Source organism: Scleropages formosus, chromosome 9 (assembly GCF_900964775.1).
Source record: "Scleropages formosus chromosome 9, fSclFor1.1, whole genome shotgun sequence".
NCBI lineage: Eukaryota > Metazoa > Chordata > Actinopteri > Osteoglossiformes > Osteoglossidae > Scleropages > Scleropages formosus.
The window spans coordinates 14,716,210-14,737,940 of NC_041814.1; the positions used below are offsets into that span (position 1 = coordinate 14,716,210).

General features: G+C 41.7%; 1 protein-coding gene across 3 annotated transcripts; it reads left to right on the top strand.

Moving 5' to 3' along the window:
* The first annotated feature begins 206 nt into the window (after positions 1-206).
* On the top strand, positions 207-17,317 carry LOC108935510 (phosphatidylinositol 3-kinase regulatory subunit gamma). 3 transcript variants are annotated; one of them, XM_018754195.2, is made up of 11 exons: positions 207-228; positions 405-946; positions 8,627-8,738; positions 10,425-10,523; positions 10,652-10,832; positions 11,246-11,371; positions 11,637-11,779; positions 12,048-12,224; positions 12,660-12,734; positions 13,431-13,601; positions 14,773-14,971. In XM_018754195.2, exons 2-11 carry the CDS (start codon positions 838-840, stop codon positions 14,969-14,971), a joined length of 1,392 nt encoding a protein of 463 aa, XP_018609711.1. In that variant the 5' UTR covers positions 207-228; positions 405-837. The 3 variants fall into 3 exon arrangements, with proteins under 3 accessions (XP_018609711.1, XP_018609712.1, XP_018609714.1); XM_018754196.2 differs by lacking the exons at positions 207-228; positions 405-946 and adding an exon at positions 1,337-1,611 and having other exon boundaries at positions 14,773-17,317; XM_018754198.1 differs by lacking the exons at positions 207-228; positions 405-946 and adding an exon at positions 1,621-1,791 and having other exon boundaries at positions 14,773-17,317.
* The last annotated feature ends 4,414 nt before the right edge of the window (positions 17,318-21,731 follow it).

Consider the following 21,731-nt stretch of genomic DNA (forward strand, 5'->3'; position numbering starts at 1 on the left):
TTCATTGGCCAAAGGAAAGCACGCGGCTGAAGTAGCCTCTGTCTCTTATCCCCCACACCTCCCCCTCCCTTCCTCTACGAAAATGGGGAGACAAAGACGCAAACTCCGACTTTGGCAACAGAGTTAAAGTAATATTCCCGCTCTCATTGGCTCCCTGGCGGAGCGCTCACGTATTCCACGGCACCAAGCAGTGGCAGTCAGAGACGTACCACTTCGACCATTGCCAAGGTGGGAACTTTAGAGTGATGTCACTAATTTGGAACCATAAAATGGAAGAAAAAGTCTCTCATAACAGCCTGCGGAGACAAATGTGTGTGTGTTAAAAACGTATTGTTTTGTATAAAGCTGTACTTACCGTCATTTTAATGCTGTGACATTTAGGTATTTGACTTTTGTCATTTGAGGTTTGTGGACTCCCCTCTGAGATCCCTACAGTGGTTCCTTCCAGATGATGTGAAAGGTTGTTCGTGAGCGCCCGGAGCCTTAAAAATGAAGACTACAGAGGGGACTTGGAAGAGCAGAGCGGATAGTAGAGCCGGTTTCTACTTTATCTTCTTCAGGACTGCTCACACTTTCTGCGTGTTCGAACACGCAAAACACTGAAGCCTGGTGCTTTGATTTTTAAACAGAGTGACTGCACTTATTATTTATTCTGAAGCAGATATTGAGATTGAAAGGTTGAGAAAAGATACCCTGCTAGCTAGCCGCGCAGCTAGCTGACTGCGAAAGCCCATCATTCATTGTACTTGTTCATCTTTTCTATTGTACTTTTTGAATCCTTTGGCTTTTGGAAGGAGGAATTAGCACGTTTTATTTAGTAGCGAGTTGTTAGAGACAATGTACAACACAGTGTGGAGTACGGAGAAAGAAGAGGATGACTGGAGGGACGTGATGATGCCCTATTCGACAGAGTTGATCTTCTACATCGAGATGGACCAGCCGCCAGGTACCTCCCCACCTTTTCTACCTCCAGCGCAGCGGCATAACGGCGCCTGATGGCTGGGACATCGCTGTCACTCAGTGTGTGTGCGAGCGCGCGCGCGGGTGGCGTCTTTTCCCACTGAGTGTAAAGCGGTGGGCTTTGTTTCCACACACAGGGCTCAGTCAGTCGTGATCCACATCCAGGCTCAGCCGTGACCCTCCACCTCCCATCGTTTTACGACGTGCTGTTCTCCTGGCTGGGTTCATCCCGACCCGAGCTCTTTACCTCCACGCCAGGCTCCCTTCACTTGTGACACCCCATCACTCAGCATGGGGGGGGGGGAGTCATAGATTTCTGCACATTTAATTGAAATGAGCGTTTTTTTGTGTGTGTGTGTGTGTGTGTGTAATCCATGAACTTTTGTTCCCTTTACTTTCTTTTGACTGATCATCTCAGCTCTTTCCCATCACTGTCGCAGCATCTGATCCGTCTTTCTTTCTTTTTTTTTTCTCCCCCCTTTCTTCATTATTTTGGCTCTTTCTGCTGCTTCCTTATTGTCGAACTGCATTCACTTCCAACCAGGGCTGTGTTGTGGGGGAGGGGAGGGGAGGGCACACAGCGCCAGACTCCACTTCAGCTCTACCACCAGCACCATATGCTGCTACTCATAAACCAGCACAGCAGTTTGTGTACGTGAACAGATATTGATAATCCATACACATTCTGCACCCAGAAGTGTTTGAATCCACAGATGTCATCTAACGCAACCCCCTCCTCTCCTGGCTTCTCTCCTGCCTTGAGTGATTGTCGCAGAGGCAACGTTGTGTATGAAAGGAGGAAGCGCTGCTAGGTTGCATCCAGAGTGCCTGGTGCGTCCGGCAGCATTTTTCCCTCACGTACCATTGATAAAGTGACATCTGATGTACGAGATCCTAATTTAGCCATTATGAGTGAACAGCTTCAGCCGACCCACTTGGCTTACTCCGCTCTTCTGGTATTTAAAACATACACTGTACCTCTATCAGTTTTAGGAGCCCTGGTGTCTTTGACTGGCTCGTGAAAGTGCTGTCAATTATCTGTATGTTTTAAAAAATGTGTCTGTGGTTTACCTGCTAAGCAATATGAAAATATTTCTCTATTTGCCATCAACGAACATGCTGTTTATATTGCCAAAAATGTTTTTTAAAAAAAAGATGCTTGCAGTAGTCAATGGTCCATCACTTGCAGTGGAACTAAACTAAAGCATACAAATGCTTTGTGTTAAGGATTGTTGTTTTATAGATTGTTAAATGCTCAGAAGTGTTCCCATTGTTTATCATCAAAGCTTTTAGAGGCACTTCAGGAATAACAGAAATATGAAGAAAGCTAACACCGCACTCTACTAATGGACTGCCCTTTTGTCTCATTGTTTGGAGGGAATTCAGGCATAAATCCCAGCAGCACATTAAATATCTAAGGAATTCTTTTAAATTCTTCTAGAATATTATCTAGAGCTTGGGTTTAATGTTCGGATGAATGGATGTGATCGTAATTTTTAGTAGGCACTCTAAATATAATTTAGAATATGGTTTAATAAAAACGGTTAAGGACAGATCAGTCTGACTAAATGAGTAAGCAGGGAACTCGGAATCTGCAAAAGCAATGCATTTAAGTGGAGGCGATCCTGTTTCTGTGTAATTGGTTTTGTGTACTTGTCTGATCAGAGGGCTTTCTTGCCTAACAGTCCTGTTCCGGAGTTTAGAATTCAGAGCTGTCCTACAGATGATCATTCGAATACTTATCGCAGTGGGACGGCGCAGCGAAAGTGGGCCGTTGTGGCCCTGGAGCCACCGAGGGGCCCGCTTTATCCTCTGGTTCGGCTGAGCACGGGCTTGTAGCAGGCCTGTTAGGCTGCTTCCAGTGCAATGCAGCAACTCAGAAATTTACCCCCCCATGCACATTTTAGATTTTGCTTCGTGTTGCACATGAGAATGGGTTTTGTGGTACTGGTTTTGATTTGCAGTATTTTTGGTTTTAGAGACTAGATGAGTGTGAGGTATGGCTGCAGTGAAAAAGCTGTGTCAGCACTCAAGTTTTGTGTGCAAATGATTTGCACGAATGTGCTTAAACCTGAAGTTCTGCAGATTAGAAATGATGCTGTTGGCCCAGTTGTTTCCGAGAACGTCGCTGTCTTAGTTGGAGTATAACGCAGCCCTTTTTCTGTTTGAGCTTTGTCACAAAGAATTTCAAACTGTGTTCAGTACCCGTTCTCCTTGTAGTACTAATCTTGCACTCTAGTCATGATGGTGCTTTGGGAATTACACTTGTCTAGCCTTTTGGTACTTTGAAATGTATCATGGTTATTTACAAATTGAAGTTTAAAGGACCTATGAAGCCTTCTTCACATCCTAGGGCACGAAGCTCATGTAAACTGTGTTCTGCTCCTTTGAGTCTTCCACAAAGACATTTAACATACAAGGTGTTTTAGTAATGCTGTGCTGTCCAGTCCTCCTCTTATTGGCAGCTGTTTCTATGTCCTCCCTGTCGTTTGTTGAGGCTCCAGCTTCGTTCAGAGATTAGTTGATAGGCCTATATCTCTTGAATTCTGGGATTAGGATCTTTCCTTACTCACTCTCTGAACAGGAGAGTAAGGACCGTCTGCAGATGGGCAAAAAGGGGCTGAGTGAGTCAGTGAGTAAGCAGGTTGGTTGCACTCGGTTTTCATCTGGGTAGCACTTGCCTTCCTTGCAGAAACTCCGCAAGAACAGGCTTACAGCACTGCTCACCACATTGTCCTATGAAGTCTAGTGGAACAAGAATAAAGCATAACACTCCTGTTTTCTGCCTCTTTATTCTTAATTCTCAATGTGATCACTTGACTCCTGTTGCCGACTCAAACGCATCCAACTGTAATTCAGCATGGCAAGAGGTGTAGCTGGATTTCTCTTTGGGCGTAGACTGGAATGGTAGCGGTTCCTGTCCTTGGGAGGCTTTGGACAAGTGCTACTGCTTTCATGCCTCGACTGCTGGGTGGGCACCAATGCGGCCTGTGTCCAGACCTTTTAAAAAGTAAGAGACAGATGCCACTACACTGAATGTCCAGAGGGGCACTAGTCATCTTCACTAGGTTTAATATGTCAGGTGTGTTCATGTGCATGCATACTGTTAGTGCTTCATGGGGGTTAAGTACTTGTTAACTTGTCAAATGAATTTTAAATGGGCTTTAATGTTGGTGGTATTTGGTGGAGCTCTTCCTCCTCCATCTGGCTTGGCTTATTTGGGCCTCTTGTGCTGGGCAGTTTAATGCTTGGTCATCCCAGAGTTCCCTTCCACCTCAACATCTGGCTTCAGCAGGGGCTGCTCATTCTTCAGAAATGAGAAGAGATGCTCAGTGAGTGCAGGGTCTGCCACTGTCTCTCCCTTGATTTAACCCCTTTTCAGATCATTCTGTAGGCTTATGTAGTTTTTTTTTTGGCATTACTCTCCCTACATGCTCTTAAGGTATTGTAAATTTTCAAGATACAAAAACAACCACACAGTACACAGCTTTTGTTGGTTTATGAAATGTCTAGAATAATTGACTTGTATAAAGGGAGAAAATAAAAAAACAAATTAGTAATATAAAACTTTCCATGTCATGAGGTGGGCATGTAGTCCCAAACCTTGATTCTGTCTAATACTTAGATTAACTTGTGTTCATTCAATTGCTATTCTACTGGTTGTCTGTGGTCCATGGTCTTTGTGTTGAAGACAGGGCTTGGAACAGGGCTTCGATGTAGCATCTCCACAAATATTCCTCCTGTTGAGCCCTGTTTTGAGGATTGAGCATTGTCCTGTGCTTTTTATGGCACTGCCCTGATATCCTGGGTGTTAAAGGCTTGAAGTCACCCGGTATGCCTGTAACTTCAGTGTACTGGTGTTTCTCTGTATAAAAGGTTTTCCAGGGCGTTTAATGGAGACCTGCGTATACTGGGTGTATAATGCAGTTCAAATGTGTGTAGGTAATGTTTTCCAAAGGGTCACCTCCCAGAATTTTTAAATCCACATTTTATTTGCCATCACCATGTCTTGTTGTCATTAAAGCAGAAAACGAGGTTGACGCTTTCACAACGAACTTTAATTTCCTATGTAGCCCCATTATGCTCTCACTGGGGGAAGGGGAGCAAATGACTTTGGGGTTTTTTTTTTTTTTAAAGGCCTTTTTCTGTCGAGTCCTGGTGTTGCTTTCTTCTGTCTAGTGATCTGTGCTGTTATTATGCTGTGTTGCTCTGGACAAACCCCAAGAAGATGGAACAGCAATTTTACTGTTGGAGCGACTTGTTCTGTGTCAGATGACCCTGCTCCCTCCCCTATTTTGTTGGGTCTTGCAGTTACAGAGCTTGCCGTTTTTTCTAGAGCCAAGGGAATGCCACAGAGAAAGAGCAGACACCAGGAAAGTGTTAAGCTGGCATTGAAGCTTGCTGTTGAGCTGCTGCACCTGCCTTTTTGGTGCCTCAGAATAGAAGGTGGGAATAGTCGAGGCATTTCCTTCACAGCAGGCATTTCGTCCTCCCAGGTTCCTCAGTGGTGCTTTGAGAAGGCCTTCCTTCAGTGCCCGTAGTGTGCGAGTGAGTGAGAAACCCTTGCCACCAGTTCGAAGGAGTTCTGAAACCAGAATTGCAACAGTAGGGTCAATTGGAGACCTGGGGATGTATAACCTGGACAGATGGCTGATAGGAATATGAAACTTGACTCTAGCATAAGTCTGCTTTCATAAGTATCCTGGCAGCATAAGTGGTTTTCACCCAGGTGACTTTTTGTTCCTTGTAGGGTTTGATGGCAGAAAAGTACAGAAGGGCAGTCAAAATTACCTTTTTTTTTTTTTTTTTTTTTTGGTTATACCTTTTTGTCCACTTACTGTCACCCCATTACTCACTGTGAAAGACTTGAAGATACTTTCACTTCAATGTGCAGAATAACGTTTGTTCCTCTCAGCTGCTGTCTGATCTTCTCTCCCACCCCTGTCTGCAGCTGCTGTGACATGTCCTGGCTAGCCCTCTGGCCTGTGGAGGGGATTCCTGGAAAAGTCCACTACTGGGGGCTGGGGGTTTGTCAATGCAGTCTACTGAAGTTCCATATGAAGCACTCCCCCAACACCCCCAGACATCCCTTTAGGGATGCACACAGCAATGGCATCTGGCCCCAAAAGAGTAACTCTCAGCTGCCTGCTGGCCTTGAGGAGGAATATACTTTGTGCTCCTCTTGTAAAGCGGGGGTGGCCAGGGGTTTCACAGAGTGGTATAAATCAAGACTTTGTATGAATATTTGGGCTATTTTTGTACAGAGCATATTAAGTTGAAAGTGCCTCTCAGCCCAGAATTTAGTCATCTGTTTGTCTTTCTTGTTCTGGTGCAACAATTGTTTGTGTCTTGAGTAGAAACAAACTGCTTACCCTTAAATTGAAACCCTTGCACTAAGATTAAAATCGTTGAAAATGAGTGAAGCTGTCAAATGTACAAGGTTAAAAAAAAATTGCTGTTTACATTTTAACTTTTCCATAGTTGTGCTTTAATATAACTGTTCAATGGGTGATGCCATCCAGCCTAGTCATTCCTAGCATGGAGACCATCAGAGCAGATGGAAGGCAGTCAGGATTCTGGCCTTCAGCATCAGTTCTCCAGTTGTGTGTCTTGGGCTTTCAGAGGTGGCCTACCATAGTGAAAACAAAGAGGCATTCTAAAAATTTCCTGATTCTGTTTCCTGGTAAAATGGTATTTGGTCTGGCAGGTGGCCTTGTTTGTAGTTTTGTCAGGATGTCAAGGACCTTGGCTTGAGGGGTATATGGCTAGTGGGCTTCTCAGCCTGTCTAATTAAAGCATGAAGAGAGTCCTTGTGGAAAGCAGAGGTGAAGATGCTGGGCATTTGGGTCAGGGACAGGTTAGTTTAGATTGGCAGCTTCAGGGGGCATGAACATGGATGGAATACAGAGTCTGCTATGAGAGTGAAGCAAGTGAAATTTGTGCCTCCCCCCTTTCAGCTGGTGCCAAAGCCCAGCTGACTTTTTCACTGCAGCCAGTCACTTTTTAGGCCCAAGGGGAAAAGCTTTTCCTTAGAATAATTAAAATACAATCCTCTCTCCCTTGTCTAGGACTGCCAGTCTGTTTGGTGTTATCTGTTTCTTCATCCCCTCCACTTGCTTCATTTAGTTGTACACTGAATAGATTATTGTGAGCCTAGAGACATTATGCAGCCTTAATCCCTCTCAGTGTGGGAGCTGGTATAGAGAAGTCCCGCAGGGGTGTCGGCCCCATTCCAGTACTGCTGCGGATCGATGGCTCTTAATGCACAGCCACGCTGTTGGCGCAACCCCCAAGCCGACCCTCATAGCATAGGCCTCCTTGGTGCTGTTGAGTCAGCTGCCTAATTGTGTTTATATGGAAACAGTAGCTGTGACTATGCAAGGCATGTCCTCAATTAGTGTTCATGAGGAGTGCAGGACTGGTTTGGGAAGCACACCATGAAGCGTTTAATGCAGAACCCTCATTTCCTCGTGCCTTGTTACCGTGTGTACGTTCATGGTGCACGCGCTACCTAATCAAGTCTGTTGATGTTGGATTGGCAAAAGGGACCCTATCGTTTTTGAGTCCAGAAGTGATTTTAAAATGTCACTGGCTTTGTTGTGGGGATTGTGTTGAAAGCTAAAATGTTTTATATGAATTTGATATAAGGTAAAAGCACTTAATTTTGTCCTCCAGTGTCCTGTGGATGGTAATTCAATTACTGCAAATTGTATTAAAAAAAAAATTTGTGAAATTTCAAGTTAGCGGCAGAATTGTTTGCAGCGTAGTTCTCCAGGGTGATAATCTTTGTAAAGATGCAACAGTATTAAGATTTCCTGTTCTTTAGCAGTATTTCCCCCCCCAGTTTTCATAAAATTAGTTGCCTTACTGGCATGGGTGTGTTAGCAGCAGTTCTAGAATGATCCTTCTGTAAAGGTCTCCATTAATTCTGCTTGCTTCTGGTCAGTTGCTCACTCCTACACGTGAGCTTGTATGGACCATAATTACTGTTTCGTGTTTCAGTAGATCCAACATATCAGTAACAACCAGCAGAAGTTAGGAAAACAGCAGTATCTCATTTACTGCTGCTTTGATGATCTTACCACATAGTGGATTTTGGATGAAAAAGCTCTTCATCGGTGCTGGTCATTACTGAACATCGTGAATGATTTTTGCTTCAGCACTTCTCCAGCCCTGTGCCGTTAGAACATTTTGTACACATCAGATATGTATGTGCAGCCCTGTATTGCACTAAACCCAGTCATGGTAGTTCATTGCACGGTGGTGCAGTTTCATCTGTTGCAAGGAATATGAAATGTACTGAGATCTACCTATTTCAAGGTAATTCTAGTCTGTTTTCTGGGTGTACACCCAGTTGTACCTCATGCAAAGCAAAATTTATAAGTGACCCAACTTTGAAATGAAATCTGGGTCAATAATCTTCAAGTATATGAATGGAGTTAATACTGATGGTCAGGCACCTTGACTGTGTGTGTGTGTGTGTGTGTGTGTGTGTGTGTGTGTGTGTGTGGGGTTTACTGCTGTTTATCAGTGAGCTATAGTGCTAATGCATCTCTTGAACTAAATGCAAAAATCTGTCTGATTCATGCTCTGTGTGTTCCCTCATAAGACCCACTGCTTTATTTTGTAGCTTGTTATGTTAAACACTTGTCTCTTTCTCCCACAGCTCTTCCACCAAAGCCAGCCAAACCCATGACTCCAATAAATGGCAACGGCATCAAGGAGGCTCCCAGCAACTCCCTGCAGGAGGCCGAATGGTACTGGGGCGACATATCAAGGTGAGAAGCCACTGTCATCTTTGTCACCATGGCAGTTTGTGAACAACAGGTGGAGCAGTGCAATGTTCGGGGTGTGTTCAAGCCTCTTAAATGTTCCTTACTCAGACTGGTCATGTGATCCCCTGTGGAACAGAGGAACTGTTGTCTTTTTACAGAGTCAAAGAAACTTGCTTTCTTTCTCTTTCCCCCCATTTATAACAACCAGGGCTGTTGGTCATGTCAGACCCTTAAAAGTTGCATTGTTACCTTAAACAGAAGGTTGAGATTGGCTGCTATATTTGCCAAGTGCTGATATTTTATGGTCATACTTAGCTTTGGTAATAACACTGTAAGCATTGAGCTTACTTTTGTCCTTGTATTTCTTGAGGTCAATTTCATTCCTTTTGATGTCCTCCACACTTAAATGCAGTTAAGATCTACTGACAGAGAAAATTACCTGGAGCAAAAAGTCATTCTCAATGAATCCTGGATGCCAGAGAAAGTGACAATTCACATTGGATGCTGGATTGAGGGAAGTTGGTGATCATTAAGGATACCATTTTCAAGGTGTTTGTAGGTGCTGTCAGTACAGAGTTCAGTGAATTTTAATTTTTCATGGGTACAGTGAATGAGGTGTGATGTACCCACATCTTTGTACAATCCTGCTCTTCTCTTGCATTTTGTTTTAAATTCCCCCCCCCCCCCCCCCCCCCCCCAAAATCAATTTTTGTTTTGCAGTGAGTGCTCTTGTGGGTTAATTTTCCCAGTTTGAAACCTCATGCGCTGTACAAATGGTTACCGTAGCAGCATGCATTGCATAATCAATTGTTTCTGCGACATTGGAGTGTACAGACAAGGTTGTGGGAGTAGCCAAAACTAGTCAGTGTTAATACTGCATCATGGCTAACCCATCAGTTTCCACAGCCTATCTACCCTGAGCTACCACAGTACTACCAGCTGCCCTCACCACCCAACAGGATGCTTTTGTGTTCTATCTCAGTGCTGGGTTGGTGCATTCTTCATGCTATTTTTATTGAAATGACTTAATACCTGCATGGTCTGCTCTGCAAAAAAGGACAGTCAGCTGCTCATATACAAGTCTTCCAGAATATGAAGTGTTTGAAACAGTGTTTGTTTTCATAAGCCTCCTTCTCTGCCATCTTTCAGGGCTTTCCCCCTGCCCCCCAGAGAGAGTGGAAAGGAGCCTGTTGCACTGCATCATGTTATGCAGCCCTTGGAGAGGCTTTTGTAGCTCAGCTGGTTGTGCTTCTAATTTTAATCCCTGCTATTAAAGTGGCATGTAATGGGAGGTCAGCTGACCAGGGGCCTCTGCTCCAACATGAATAGACTTGCCAAGGTTGTTCCAACAGAGCACAGTTGTTTTCTAGGGAAGGTCTCAAGTTCCTTTCCAGATAGGCAAGGAAACTTGTGCCCTTGTAGTCCAGTGATAATCCTAATACCTGTCTAGTGAAACCACTGGAATTGAGATTTATTGGATTGTACAAAAACATGGTTTTATCTGAATTGAGGCTGTAGTCTTGTCTAGAGTCAAAAAATTGGTTTCTTCCTGTATCTGATGTTGCCCTTGCTTAGAACACTATTCTTTCCCCTGCAACAAGGCTGATGGTGATGGATATGAGTAAAACCTCCTTATGTTTTTGCTATCAGTACACTTACTCCTCTCTTAATTGTATAATGAATATACAGGGAGGAGGTGAATGACAAACTTCGCGATATGCCAGATGGGACCTTCCTTGTGCGGGATGCATCCACTAAGGTGCAAGGAGACTACACTTTAACACTGAGGTAAATGGGAATGTTCTGGAAATGGTTTCATTGATCATTTTGAGGTTTTCTTTTCCACGAATAGTTTTTTGTTAACTCCAAATCAAGTGCCTTTCATCTGACCTTTAACCTCTGCTCCCATCTTGCAGGAAAGGTGGCAACAATAAGCTTATCAAGATCTACCATCGGGATGGAAAATATGGTTTCTCAGATCCACTTACCTTTAATTCAGTTGTGGAACTGATTAGCCATTACCGGCATGAGTCATTGGCCCAGTACAACACAAAGTTGGATGTGAAGCTCATGTACCCCATCTCTCGCTACCAGCAGGTGCATAGCACTGACTTGCTTTCCTTCACACTAAAGGACTGTTTTACATTTTTGGTGAAAATGCAGAGGTAGCAACACTGGCATAGTATAAAATATTGTACTGTATTCACAAGGGTAGTAGTGAACATCATAAATAATTGCACATCTGCAACATCAAGAGCTATCAGTGCATATTTTTTAATTCCACCTTCCCCTCTTCCCCCCCTTTCTTTTGGGTCCTTGGTTCTCTTGCATTCATTAGTCAACATTGTGCAAAAAGGAATATCATTAGAAGCAATTTTACAAACAGTCATTGGCAAAAGTCTCACTGTACAGACAACATGCTGTTCATACTCTTGAGTGCTCTGCTTTGCTTATTTCACCTTTTGTACACATCCCTCACAGTATATACCAAATTCCCTCCTATTCACCAGGATCAGCTTGTGAAAGAAGACAATATAGATGCTGTTGGGAAGAAACTGCAGGAATATCATAATCAATATCAGGAGAAGAGCAAGGAGTATGACCGACTATATGAAGAATATACAAAGACCTCCCAGGTATAATTACCCTATTTAGCCACTTTGTCCTCCCATGTTATACTGTTAAAATGTTGAGTAACTATTGCAAAAGTAGAACTGTTGTATCCAATGCTTGAATATCATCTGTTAATATCAAACAAACTGAAACAGCTGGCAATGTAGTGGTTATAACTGCTGCCTTTGGACACAAATTGCCATCTAAACTTTAACCTCAGTCTCCTCCTGCTGTGATGCATTGGATATGGCAGATTTGTTGAATTTTGCCTATTACTTGGCAATGCAGGAAATCCAAATGAAAAGGACTGCAATTGAGGCCTTCAATGAAACCATCAAGATCTTTGAGGAGCAGTGCCACACGCAAGAGCGCTATAGCAAGGAGTACATTGACCGTTTTCGTAGGGAGGGCAACGACAAGGAAATCGAGAGGTGAGACCTGAACATCCCTTTACCTGCTTCAATCCACTCCTAACCATTGGTTTGACAGAATTAATGTGTTAACAGAGCAAGCTAGATCCACTAGTTGGTGGTTTTGAACATTCATGAGATGGTTCAGTTTCTGAAGTACTGAGGAAAAAACCAGATATGGAGTTGAATGTATTTGGTTATATAAACAGTGGCAGTTTCTTACTGGGCTGTTTGTGTTCCTCTACACACGGGGTTGTATACATGCCACACCTACTGATCTGTATTCTAGGATCATGATGAACTATGAGAAGCTCAAATCCCGTCTGGGTGAGATCCATGACAGTAAAGTCCGTCTCGAGCAAGATCTCAAGACTCAAGCACTAGACAACCGGGAGACGGACAAGAAGATGAACAGCCTCAAACCAGACCTTATCCAGTTGCGCAAGATCAGGGATCAGTACCTTGTGTGAGTGTATACCTTGGTATTATACTTCAACTGTAGTCTGCTGCTTTGCTTGACTTTTCCCTCCTTCCCCTGATGTTTTTTGGCCATCTTTTTAAAACAAAATGACCATTATACAGTAGTCTTGCCCATTTTATGAAATTTCAGTTTTTAAAACAACCTCGTCACCCTTGCCTCCCCGGTGTTCTTAATGTTGTTGGATCATGAGGACTTGAAGTTTGATGGTCTCAGTGAGTGTGCAGTATTCTCACCCCATACGACTATAATGTAGTAAAACACCTCAAAAGGGAGATGAACCCTGAGCTTAAAGTGCCATGAACGCCTTGTTACATGGTAATCTCTTGGCCTGTGTGTGAACATACCTGGCAATGAAGCTCGTTCTGATTCTGATTTGATGTTCAAGACTCTTGCATTAACACTCTCAATTCCTCCCTGCAGTTGGCTCAATCATAAAGGTGTTCGTCAAAAGCGAATTAATGACTGGCTTGGAATCAAAAATGAAAATGCTGATGAGTGAGTAAATTTATTTTGATTGTCATTGTCTGCATTTTATATAACTTGTATGCCAGTTCTGCTGTTTACATACATACATTTACTTATCCGGACTTCCTGAATTTGTACCACTAATGAGTATAAGGACTCATGCACATTTATCCAGACTGTATTTATTGGTCTATAAGTGCAGCAAATACACTGTTAAATCTCTGATCATGCAAACCAGTTGGGCCAACCACTCAGATTGGTAACCCAGTAGTATTACGGTTAGAGGAGTCATTGCCGTTGGAATGCACCAGGTTCAGATCTCACCCCTGCTATAGTATCTGGCAAAGCCATTTAACCTGAAGAAAACCCTGTGATGCCTTGTGAAAGTTGAGAGAGAAAACAAGACTGAAAACGGCACCCTCTTTACAAAGCACACAATTTTATAGTTTTGCATGTTTTGAGTCATTTGTAAATGTCAATCGAAGAATTAAATGTCCGCTAAGGAATAAGAATATCTTACTGAGGGGTGTTTTAAAATTGTTTGGATAATAAGTGTGTACATAGTATTTGAAGTCTCAAAATATTTTGCTAACTGCAATATTCTCACAAAGTCCTCATACCTATAATGTTTACCACAATAGTGTCTTAGGGATACAACCTTTTATTCTCCTGAATTGTAAAAGATGACAGCTATCAGATAAACATGGTATTACATTTTGCCTGCAGTGCCTACTTTATGAATGAGGAAGATGAGAACCTGCCACACTATGATGAGAAGAGCTGGTTCGTGGGTGATCTGAACCGCACGCAGGCAGAAGACCTGCTGCTGGGCAAGCCAGATGGAGCCTTCCTCATCCGTGAGAGCAGCAAGAAGGGCTGTTATGCCTGTTCTGTGGTGTGAGTATTTGATGAATGCATTGGGAATGAGGGCTTACTGGATAGCTGGCAGCTCTACCAAGGTTCCTAGTGGTGGTTAAGGAATCAGGTGGCATGTACTGTAATGAAACTTTATAATCGTTTCTGATTTTTATCCAGGAAAACTAAAATGTCAGGAGATGGATTTCACACTGAACTGCATAAAGTGCTTTGAATTATGAATATTCAGATGTACAAACATTTCCCAATTTATTTTAGTAATGGTTTTTTAAATTTCTCTGGTGTGTTGTGAAAAATGGCTTGCATTTCTACTTGCCACCATTAGTCAACAGCAAAAATGGTTATGTAACAGATCAGTCCCTTCCTTATGTCCAGTTTTGTATCCTGATTCATAAATGAGACAGTTGGAATGGAATATTACATTTAATTTAGTTGACGCTTTTCTCCAAAGCAACTTTAAATGTTACTTCCCATCATTTACCCATTTTATACAGATGGTAATTCTGTTGGAACAAGAATAAGGTCATCCTCCTTTTTAATACATTTACCCCCTGCTGATGTAAATTACAATCCTGTTATATGATGCGCAGGAGAAACGTGCTATCTTGCACATATAAAACAGAATGCAACACCTTTAATAGCCCCATCCGCTGACTTCCCTGTCATGTCCTGTCTTTCCAGCATATAGAGACACAGTTTGCAATGTAGGCGCTGATTATGAAAATAGAATCTCTTTTAGTAAACTTTGAATTCATTACTGCACTATTTTACAGAACCTAACCTGTGGTAGGGGCTAAAGTGTATTGTGTGTGTTTGTTTTTTTTTTTTTTTTTTTTTTTTTTTTTTTTCTTTCCTTTAATACACATTTTGTCCTCGCTGGATTTCCATCATTTAAATTACTGGTCCCAAGTGTGTTACAAGTGTATCTGGCTGTAAAAATGAGATACTCATAAGCCAAACATTGGGTGCTGCCTGTGGTTCTGTGACCTGTTCCCAAACACTGATGGCACTCTTCACAACATTAGCAGTTTAACATTTATGTTCCATCCAGCAAAGTCTTTATTGTAGTAATTTTTTGTGTATTATTGTGCCAACTGGGCAGCAGACTGTTGTCATTGGCATACTTGTCATTTCACTTTTAATATAAAGCTACATTTCCATGTATGAACAGTCACATGATGTTCTTTTGCAGGGTGGATGGGGAAGTGAAACACTGCGTGATCTACAGCACCCCTCGTGGGTACGGATTTGCAGAGCCCTACAACCTGTACAGCACTCTGAAAGATCTTGTTCTGCACTACCACCAAACCTCACTGGTCCAGCACAATGACTCCCTAAATGTGCGGCTGGCCTACCCTGTCTACGCACAAATGCCCTCTCACCGTAGATGAGTTTTCCCTACCACATACACACTAGCATACCACACATACACATAGCAAGGGGAGGATGGCAGCCAGACAAGCGCAAAAAATGCTGCAGCACACACGTCAGCCACCTTGGAGTATCTATATATATATATATACGTATATATACATACATATATATTTTTACTAGAACTATTTGAGGGCATTCTTTCTAAAGACTGCTTGATTTGCACAAGGAAGTTTTAACGTTTGTGAATGTGAAACAAGAAGAAAGAAGAGCAGAGTTTACAGGTGACTTGCTGCCACTAGAACTCTAGCTGGGACTTTTTAAAGACTTTGTTTTGTTTTTTCTTCATTCACCCGTTTTAACTGTGTTGTTGTTGATGTTGCTGATGTTGTTAGTGTTGATGTTTAATATTTCTTGTTCACTCCTCATCTAATCACACCTTAGTAAAAGCTAAAACAATGTAGCATACAGATGACAGACACCTTTCCTAACTTTTATCAAAGTGATGGCTGCTGAATGAAGGGAAGGGGTTGGGCCAAAATAGAAGATGTTTTGCAGTCTTAAAGACAGACTTTTATAAATGCTAGCAGAGCACAGTTTTGTTCCCTGGCTTCAATATGCTGGACTCTAGAAAAGAAAGTCATATTTGTTTTAAAAGCTTCAGTATGTAGACCAAAGTCAGAATAAAATAAGACCCACTGTAATTAGGAAGGGAAGAAAATGCAGCTTGATTTATGGCAATATCATTAATTTGGTACCACACAGTTGGGGCTGGTGCTTATTCTTTAAAGCTCTTAGAAGTTTACTGACCAAATTCTAGATATACTCAGTTCGAAGCACTTATATAAAACAAAACCAGCTGCATGTTTTTACACCAAATTTTAGAATGTGAAAGAAGGTCTTTATGTGGTTTAAATGTATATGTATATGCTAGTCTTCAAAAATAAAACTTCGGATTTTTATATGCTTTATTGAACCAATATAACACTTTAAATGTAAATAAAGCAGGAACAATGATGGGAAAAGAAACATGCTTTTAGAAGAAGCTTGAAGAAAGTGCAATCCAACATGTATTGGCAGTAAAGAGCTGCACTAATCCTACTCTGGCAGAGAGATCTGAGATAATCAAGTGCAACCTGAACCTTGCAAAAAAGGTGCATGTGACTCCTGTCTGTTGGTACTGCAAAATTCGACTAGTGGAGACTTTGTAGAAATGGCTGGTCGTTCATTCTGAGCTGCACATTTTTAAAGAATACAGAACCTTAATTGGCACAATGACTTTATATGCAGTAATCTGACTGAAATGGAATTGACTTGTGCAGTGGGCTTGACTTCTGGTGGTTAAGATGATAATGAGGTTCACGTGAACTTTATAGCCAGCCCACTGATGTTTAAGGCCATGTTCTGAAGTGGATGCATCTGAACAAATAGTGACCTTTCCCCTTCATTTCTTCAAATTCATACAGGCTGTAATGTGGAATTTTGGGCCCCTTTTGAACAAACTGGTTAGAAAAGATGACTTTTTGTACAAGCACTTGTCATTAAACTAACTTCACAGAACCCCTCCCCAAACAATGTTCAGAAAAATTATCCTGAAGCCCAATAGTTTGAAATCTGATTTTTATATAAGATCTTGATCTTTTTTTAGTTTAGTGGTCATTGTTCTCTGCAGATCCAATTGCAGCTTCTCAGCAGCTCTGTTTCATTCAGGCATAGTGTATCTGGCCCAGAAAAAGCAGAGAAGTGAGACTGCCTGTACGGGAGGGTGCTAATGGTCCATGTGATAGAGGTAGGTGCTTGGCTACCAAGGCGAGATGGGCGAATACCTGACTTGTGTGACCTTATAGTAGTGGAGAGTGGCTTTTGATCCTTTAGCTGCCCTCCTTCACTATCCATGGAGAGCTCTTAAGCAGTAGGAACACTTTGTCATAGCAGGGATTGAGCATACCTGGCACAACCCATCTGTGGGGCCTTGTTAGTCAGAATTGTTGTACTGTCACAAATTATTTTTTTTAGCCACAAGATAACAATGAGCATTGTATGAACTGGTTGACCCAAGTTTCAGTTGCATGGATGAACTTGGTATTTTTGTACCTATCGTGGTTGGAGTTTAAGGGTCGATTCTAATGTTGAGCAGGGAAGGAACTCTGTTTCCTTCTCCTTGTGCCCCCAAGGGTAAAGGAGAGGTGTTGGCCTAGCCTTATAACATAATCCTACTGTCTAGAAAAGGATGGCTAGAAGGAAACTTCTTGACGGCGTGACTTGAGTTATAAAAATGAGAGCATCTGGTGTTCTGCTCATAACAGGAAATAGTTCAGAAATGGCTTGTCTTTTAAGTTGCTTTTAAAAAAAAAAAAAAAAAAAAACTGCAGTCTTGTCACTGCATTGAAGGTCAACAGTGGAAACCCTCTGCTGTACTCACAGTACTTAAAGACTATATGGTCATGGTCGGCATGCACAGTCATCTTAGCAGTTCTGTGTTTGTTCTGAGACTTGTTTGACCATCAGAGCATTGTGTTTGCCGTTACATTATATTCTGTCCCACAAAACAGCGTGAGGGTTCCTTTGTTTTCTTTGTTTTACTAGGACCCCCAAAGGGCCCTGTCTCTTACTTGAACTATGGCATTGGTCACTGTTGAATGTTTTTATATAATATATATTATATATACTGATGTTTAAAGAAATCTCATTTTATGAAAAGCAAGACTTGAAGTCTTGTCTTTTTTTTTGTTTTTTTTTTTTTTTTTTTTTTTTTTTTTTTTTTTTGTTTTGAGCTTATAAAAAAAACTGAATCCTTTCTTCAAATAAGTCAAGATTGTTCATTGCAAGAAGGACACTTCCCCTGACACACCCCCCCCAGAAGCTATGGTAGGGTTCCAGTATGGAGCTTGAATCTGATACTGTAACTTCACCGATGTCTCGTTTCCTGTAAGACTTGGTTTTTGCCATGTTATCCTCTTAATTGAAGGGTTGTTCTGAAGGAGTTTTCACATTTTTCTGATTACTTTTCCCCCCTCCTCCCTGGCATTGAGACCAAAGATTTGTTTAATTTTAAGATATCAGTACTTTTGAAAGGGATATAGTAGGTCCTTTTTTTTTTTTCTTTTTTTTTTTTTTTTTTTTAAAAAAAAACTTTTACTGCCTTTTATGTTTTTTTGTTTTTTGAACCTCTGAATTTCAGAAATGTTGGATCCCTTGGGAAAACTGAAGGCCAATATGCGCATTAATGTATTTCACTTTTTGGGGGAGGTAGCATTAAGTGTCCCAGGGGTCCTGATCATCTTTCTTTGAGATCCCTTCTAAAGACCTTGTAAAACTGAATTATGGAAAAAGTGAAATTGAATTCACATTTGTTGGGGTTTTACTTTCCTCAGTCTGCTGGGATGGTGGTTCTTGTTAGCTACAGTCAAACCAAAACTTTTTTAAATTTTACTAAATATTCTGCCGAGCTCTTCATCAAGGAAACAACAATTTTTCTCCTCTCCAGCGCTTAACCATTTGTCTTCTCTTTGCACACTTGTATGTACCTGGAGACAAGGTGGCTTTTTTTTCTCTCTTTTGAAAATGCACATGGCACACCTTTCATTTGGAGAATTTGTGCTTAGTCTTAAACATGATTGTCATTCTCTGCAGGGCAGAAAGTCTGGTTCTTACCTGTTATTTACCAGGGGGTCCTTGGTCTCTCACTCCAGAAGGCCTGCAATATTTTGTTTTAAATGCTTCAGGGACAAAAGAGCATTGCTTGGGAATTATGAGCTCACTTTCCAGTTGTTCTTCCTCTTCTATGTTAAACTTATGAAACATACTTCAATATTTCATTTAAATACAGCTGTTGAGAGGTTAGGGGATAAAGGAAAACAATCGGTTTCCATATTCATTTTTTCAGTTGGAGTTTGGGGGGGGGAATGAGGTATGTGACAAGAGACCCACTTAAGGAATTCCTGGACTGTTACTAGCAACTGTCTTCTGCAGCTTTCCCTGCACTGTTCTGCAAAGTTTTATTTGCAGTTGGGTTTAATATATTGTGATTCTTCACCAGGAGCTTGTGTTCTGATGCTGTGGTTTGAGCTCAGTGCACATTAACACACAGCATCTTTTTAAAAATGAAAAGTCACTTCCTCACCTTTGACTCAGATACAGAAACCCAGCATGCATCTTTGGTACTCTTGACTTGTTGTTTTGTGAATAAAAGAAAAAGGATAAAAAGTTACAAAAAAAAAAAACTTTTGTCTGTTTATGGTGTATTAAAATCTGAATTTAATATAGCTAACAGAACAAGTCACTGCTTTTCTTGAAACAGAGGCCTGTACAACTAATCTGGTTAAATGTAATTGGAAAGCATTTTAAATACTGAGGAGGAGGAACAACAAAGTAATACAGAATGCAGCACAGAATGTGTCTTGTGCAGGAATCTACCCCCCCCCCATAAAGAATTAGTGAATTTTTTTTTTTTTTTTTTTTTTTATATAAATGTTGTATAAGGCCATCTGCATATGCACAGATACAAGTAATGTATCTGAACTGGTCAAGAACAATAATTGACTCTATAGAAGCAATAAGAGCGCTACCCACCTGTCAACTGCTACATCATGAAATCTTTTCTGCTGATTATGGTTTTACTCCTTAAACCATAAGCTTCAGAGCATCCCGTTACAGATCCTTGTTTACCTTAAGACACAAATATACATCAGTCTGTGAATTCTCACCACCTCTCCCAAATGAGCATATAGAGTGTCCTCTTTCTCAGTATTAAAGCACTTGCTTCAGGCTTATAGTTAACCTTCAGTTACATTTTTCATCAAAATACAATTATTTGTGTATCTGTTGCAATAGTTTGTATTGGTTGTAGAATCTCCCATTTGTTATGAGATTAACTTGTATATTCATTCAAACCCAACAGTACTCATTTCTCTTGCAAAATAAAGTATTTTGTTCAAGTTGTGTTTTTTTTTTTTTCTCCCCCCCCCCCCTAAAGAACATTGAAGCTGAACTGAATCTTTCCTCTGTAAAGGAAAAAAAGTAAATGAACTGGGGGAATTTAGGTGTGGTAGTGCTCAAGTGTTCGAGGGAGTGTTAGAATGCACCACTTTTTCGACCTTAGTTTTCTATCATTAAGTAGCCATAGTAATTTTTTTTTTTTTTTTTTTTTTTTTATTTAAATGAGGATTAGGTCTCAGATGTAAGCTCAAGATTGGAAACATAGGAAAAGCGTCAATGGGAAGTAAATGAATTGGGCGGAATTCCGGAAAAACGCGAACAAGCTAAATATCTATCAATTACAGAACTTGCAGGTGAAACATTCCCATAGCATAAGTAAGAAAAATGAAATTGTCCAAAATGTAAAAAAAAATGATTCAGTGCTTCTGCATCAGAAAGCACATTTTTTACATGTTTTGTAACGACGCACAGACAAAACTGGCTTCTCCTGTCACGTGTGCAGACCCTCCAAGAGTGCGGTTGGAGTGAGCGAAGCGCTCCGACGGCCAACGTGCACGAAGGTCCCGGCAGAGCAACTGCACCTCCTCCGAAGACGTAGAGCTGAGATCGCCCCCACCCCTCGCTCACTGGCACGTGCGCACACCCCCGGGGTGGCCTGACTGGCAGCGCAAATAAATCTTGCACCACCAAAGCTGAGGGAAAGAACCAACAGCTGAGTCAAGCTAATTGGGGCGATTGTGAATTTGGAAGGATCAAAAGTAGCACAAACGAGAGGTGAAAGAGAAGCCTGCAGCAGCAGCGGCCCCCCCACCTGCATGAACTGACACCTCATTATCCTATTTAATGACGGGAGCTCCCCAGCTGCTCTGCATGCCAGAACCGTGAGAGACACACAATGCACAACTCATTAGGACACCTAAATGGGGTGCGGCGCGCGCCCTCACGCCCCCTCCCCGGCACTGGCTCGACAAGGACCCGTTATACATATGGATTTGGCGGTAATTAAGACGTGGCTTCGGGGGGGAGGCAACATCAGTGTGCCCGGTAAGTGACTATCAGGTCTGAAATTTCCATGGATAATTGGAGCTTCTCCAGCAGCGCAGAAAATTTCCTAAACAATCTTTTATTATTCATAAACTTCAGATGGAATTTAACCTCTCCAAGGAATATCTTTATTCAGCCGTCCATCTTTGTCCATTTCTGTTTTCCTGAAAGTTTTTCCCGTTGAGTCTCGGCAATGGGCAAAATACCATGGAGCAAAATATGTGTGTGGTATTAATTTGCTCACTATTGTCATATATACTTGAAGTTCTCGTGGCCATCAAATTATTACTTTCTTAAAGAGTACTGTACGCTCAGGACCAGAATGCAGTCCATCTTAGTGATTCCACAGATGTGAAATGGTGATAGATGGACAGATAGTGCTTTTCACTCACTCACACCTTTACACCTGAACATGGGGAAAATTGCCAGCTTCAGTCTTAAGGAAACTCAAATGCAGCATCTCGGGCCATATGGTCCACAAGACTTTTAAGACTTAGCTCCTTATTTAAATCAAATCAAATCACTTTCTCACTTCACCATAATCACGAGTGTACAGGTGGTGAAAGTCTTTGGCATATGCTACAAATATACAGACCACAAAAATATACACAAACACCTGTGCAGTGTGTATAGTATTCATATAATGCAATACACACAATATACACGTAGGACTCAAGATGTGCAGATGCAATACACATGGGAGGTAGAGTGGGATGTGCATGTGGTGGTGGTATTAGTTAGAGTTCAACAGTGTGATGGCCTGCAAGAAGAAGCTGTTCCTCAGCCTGCTGGTGCAGG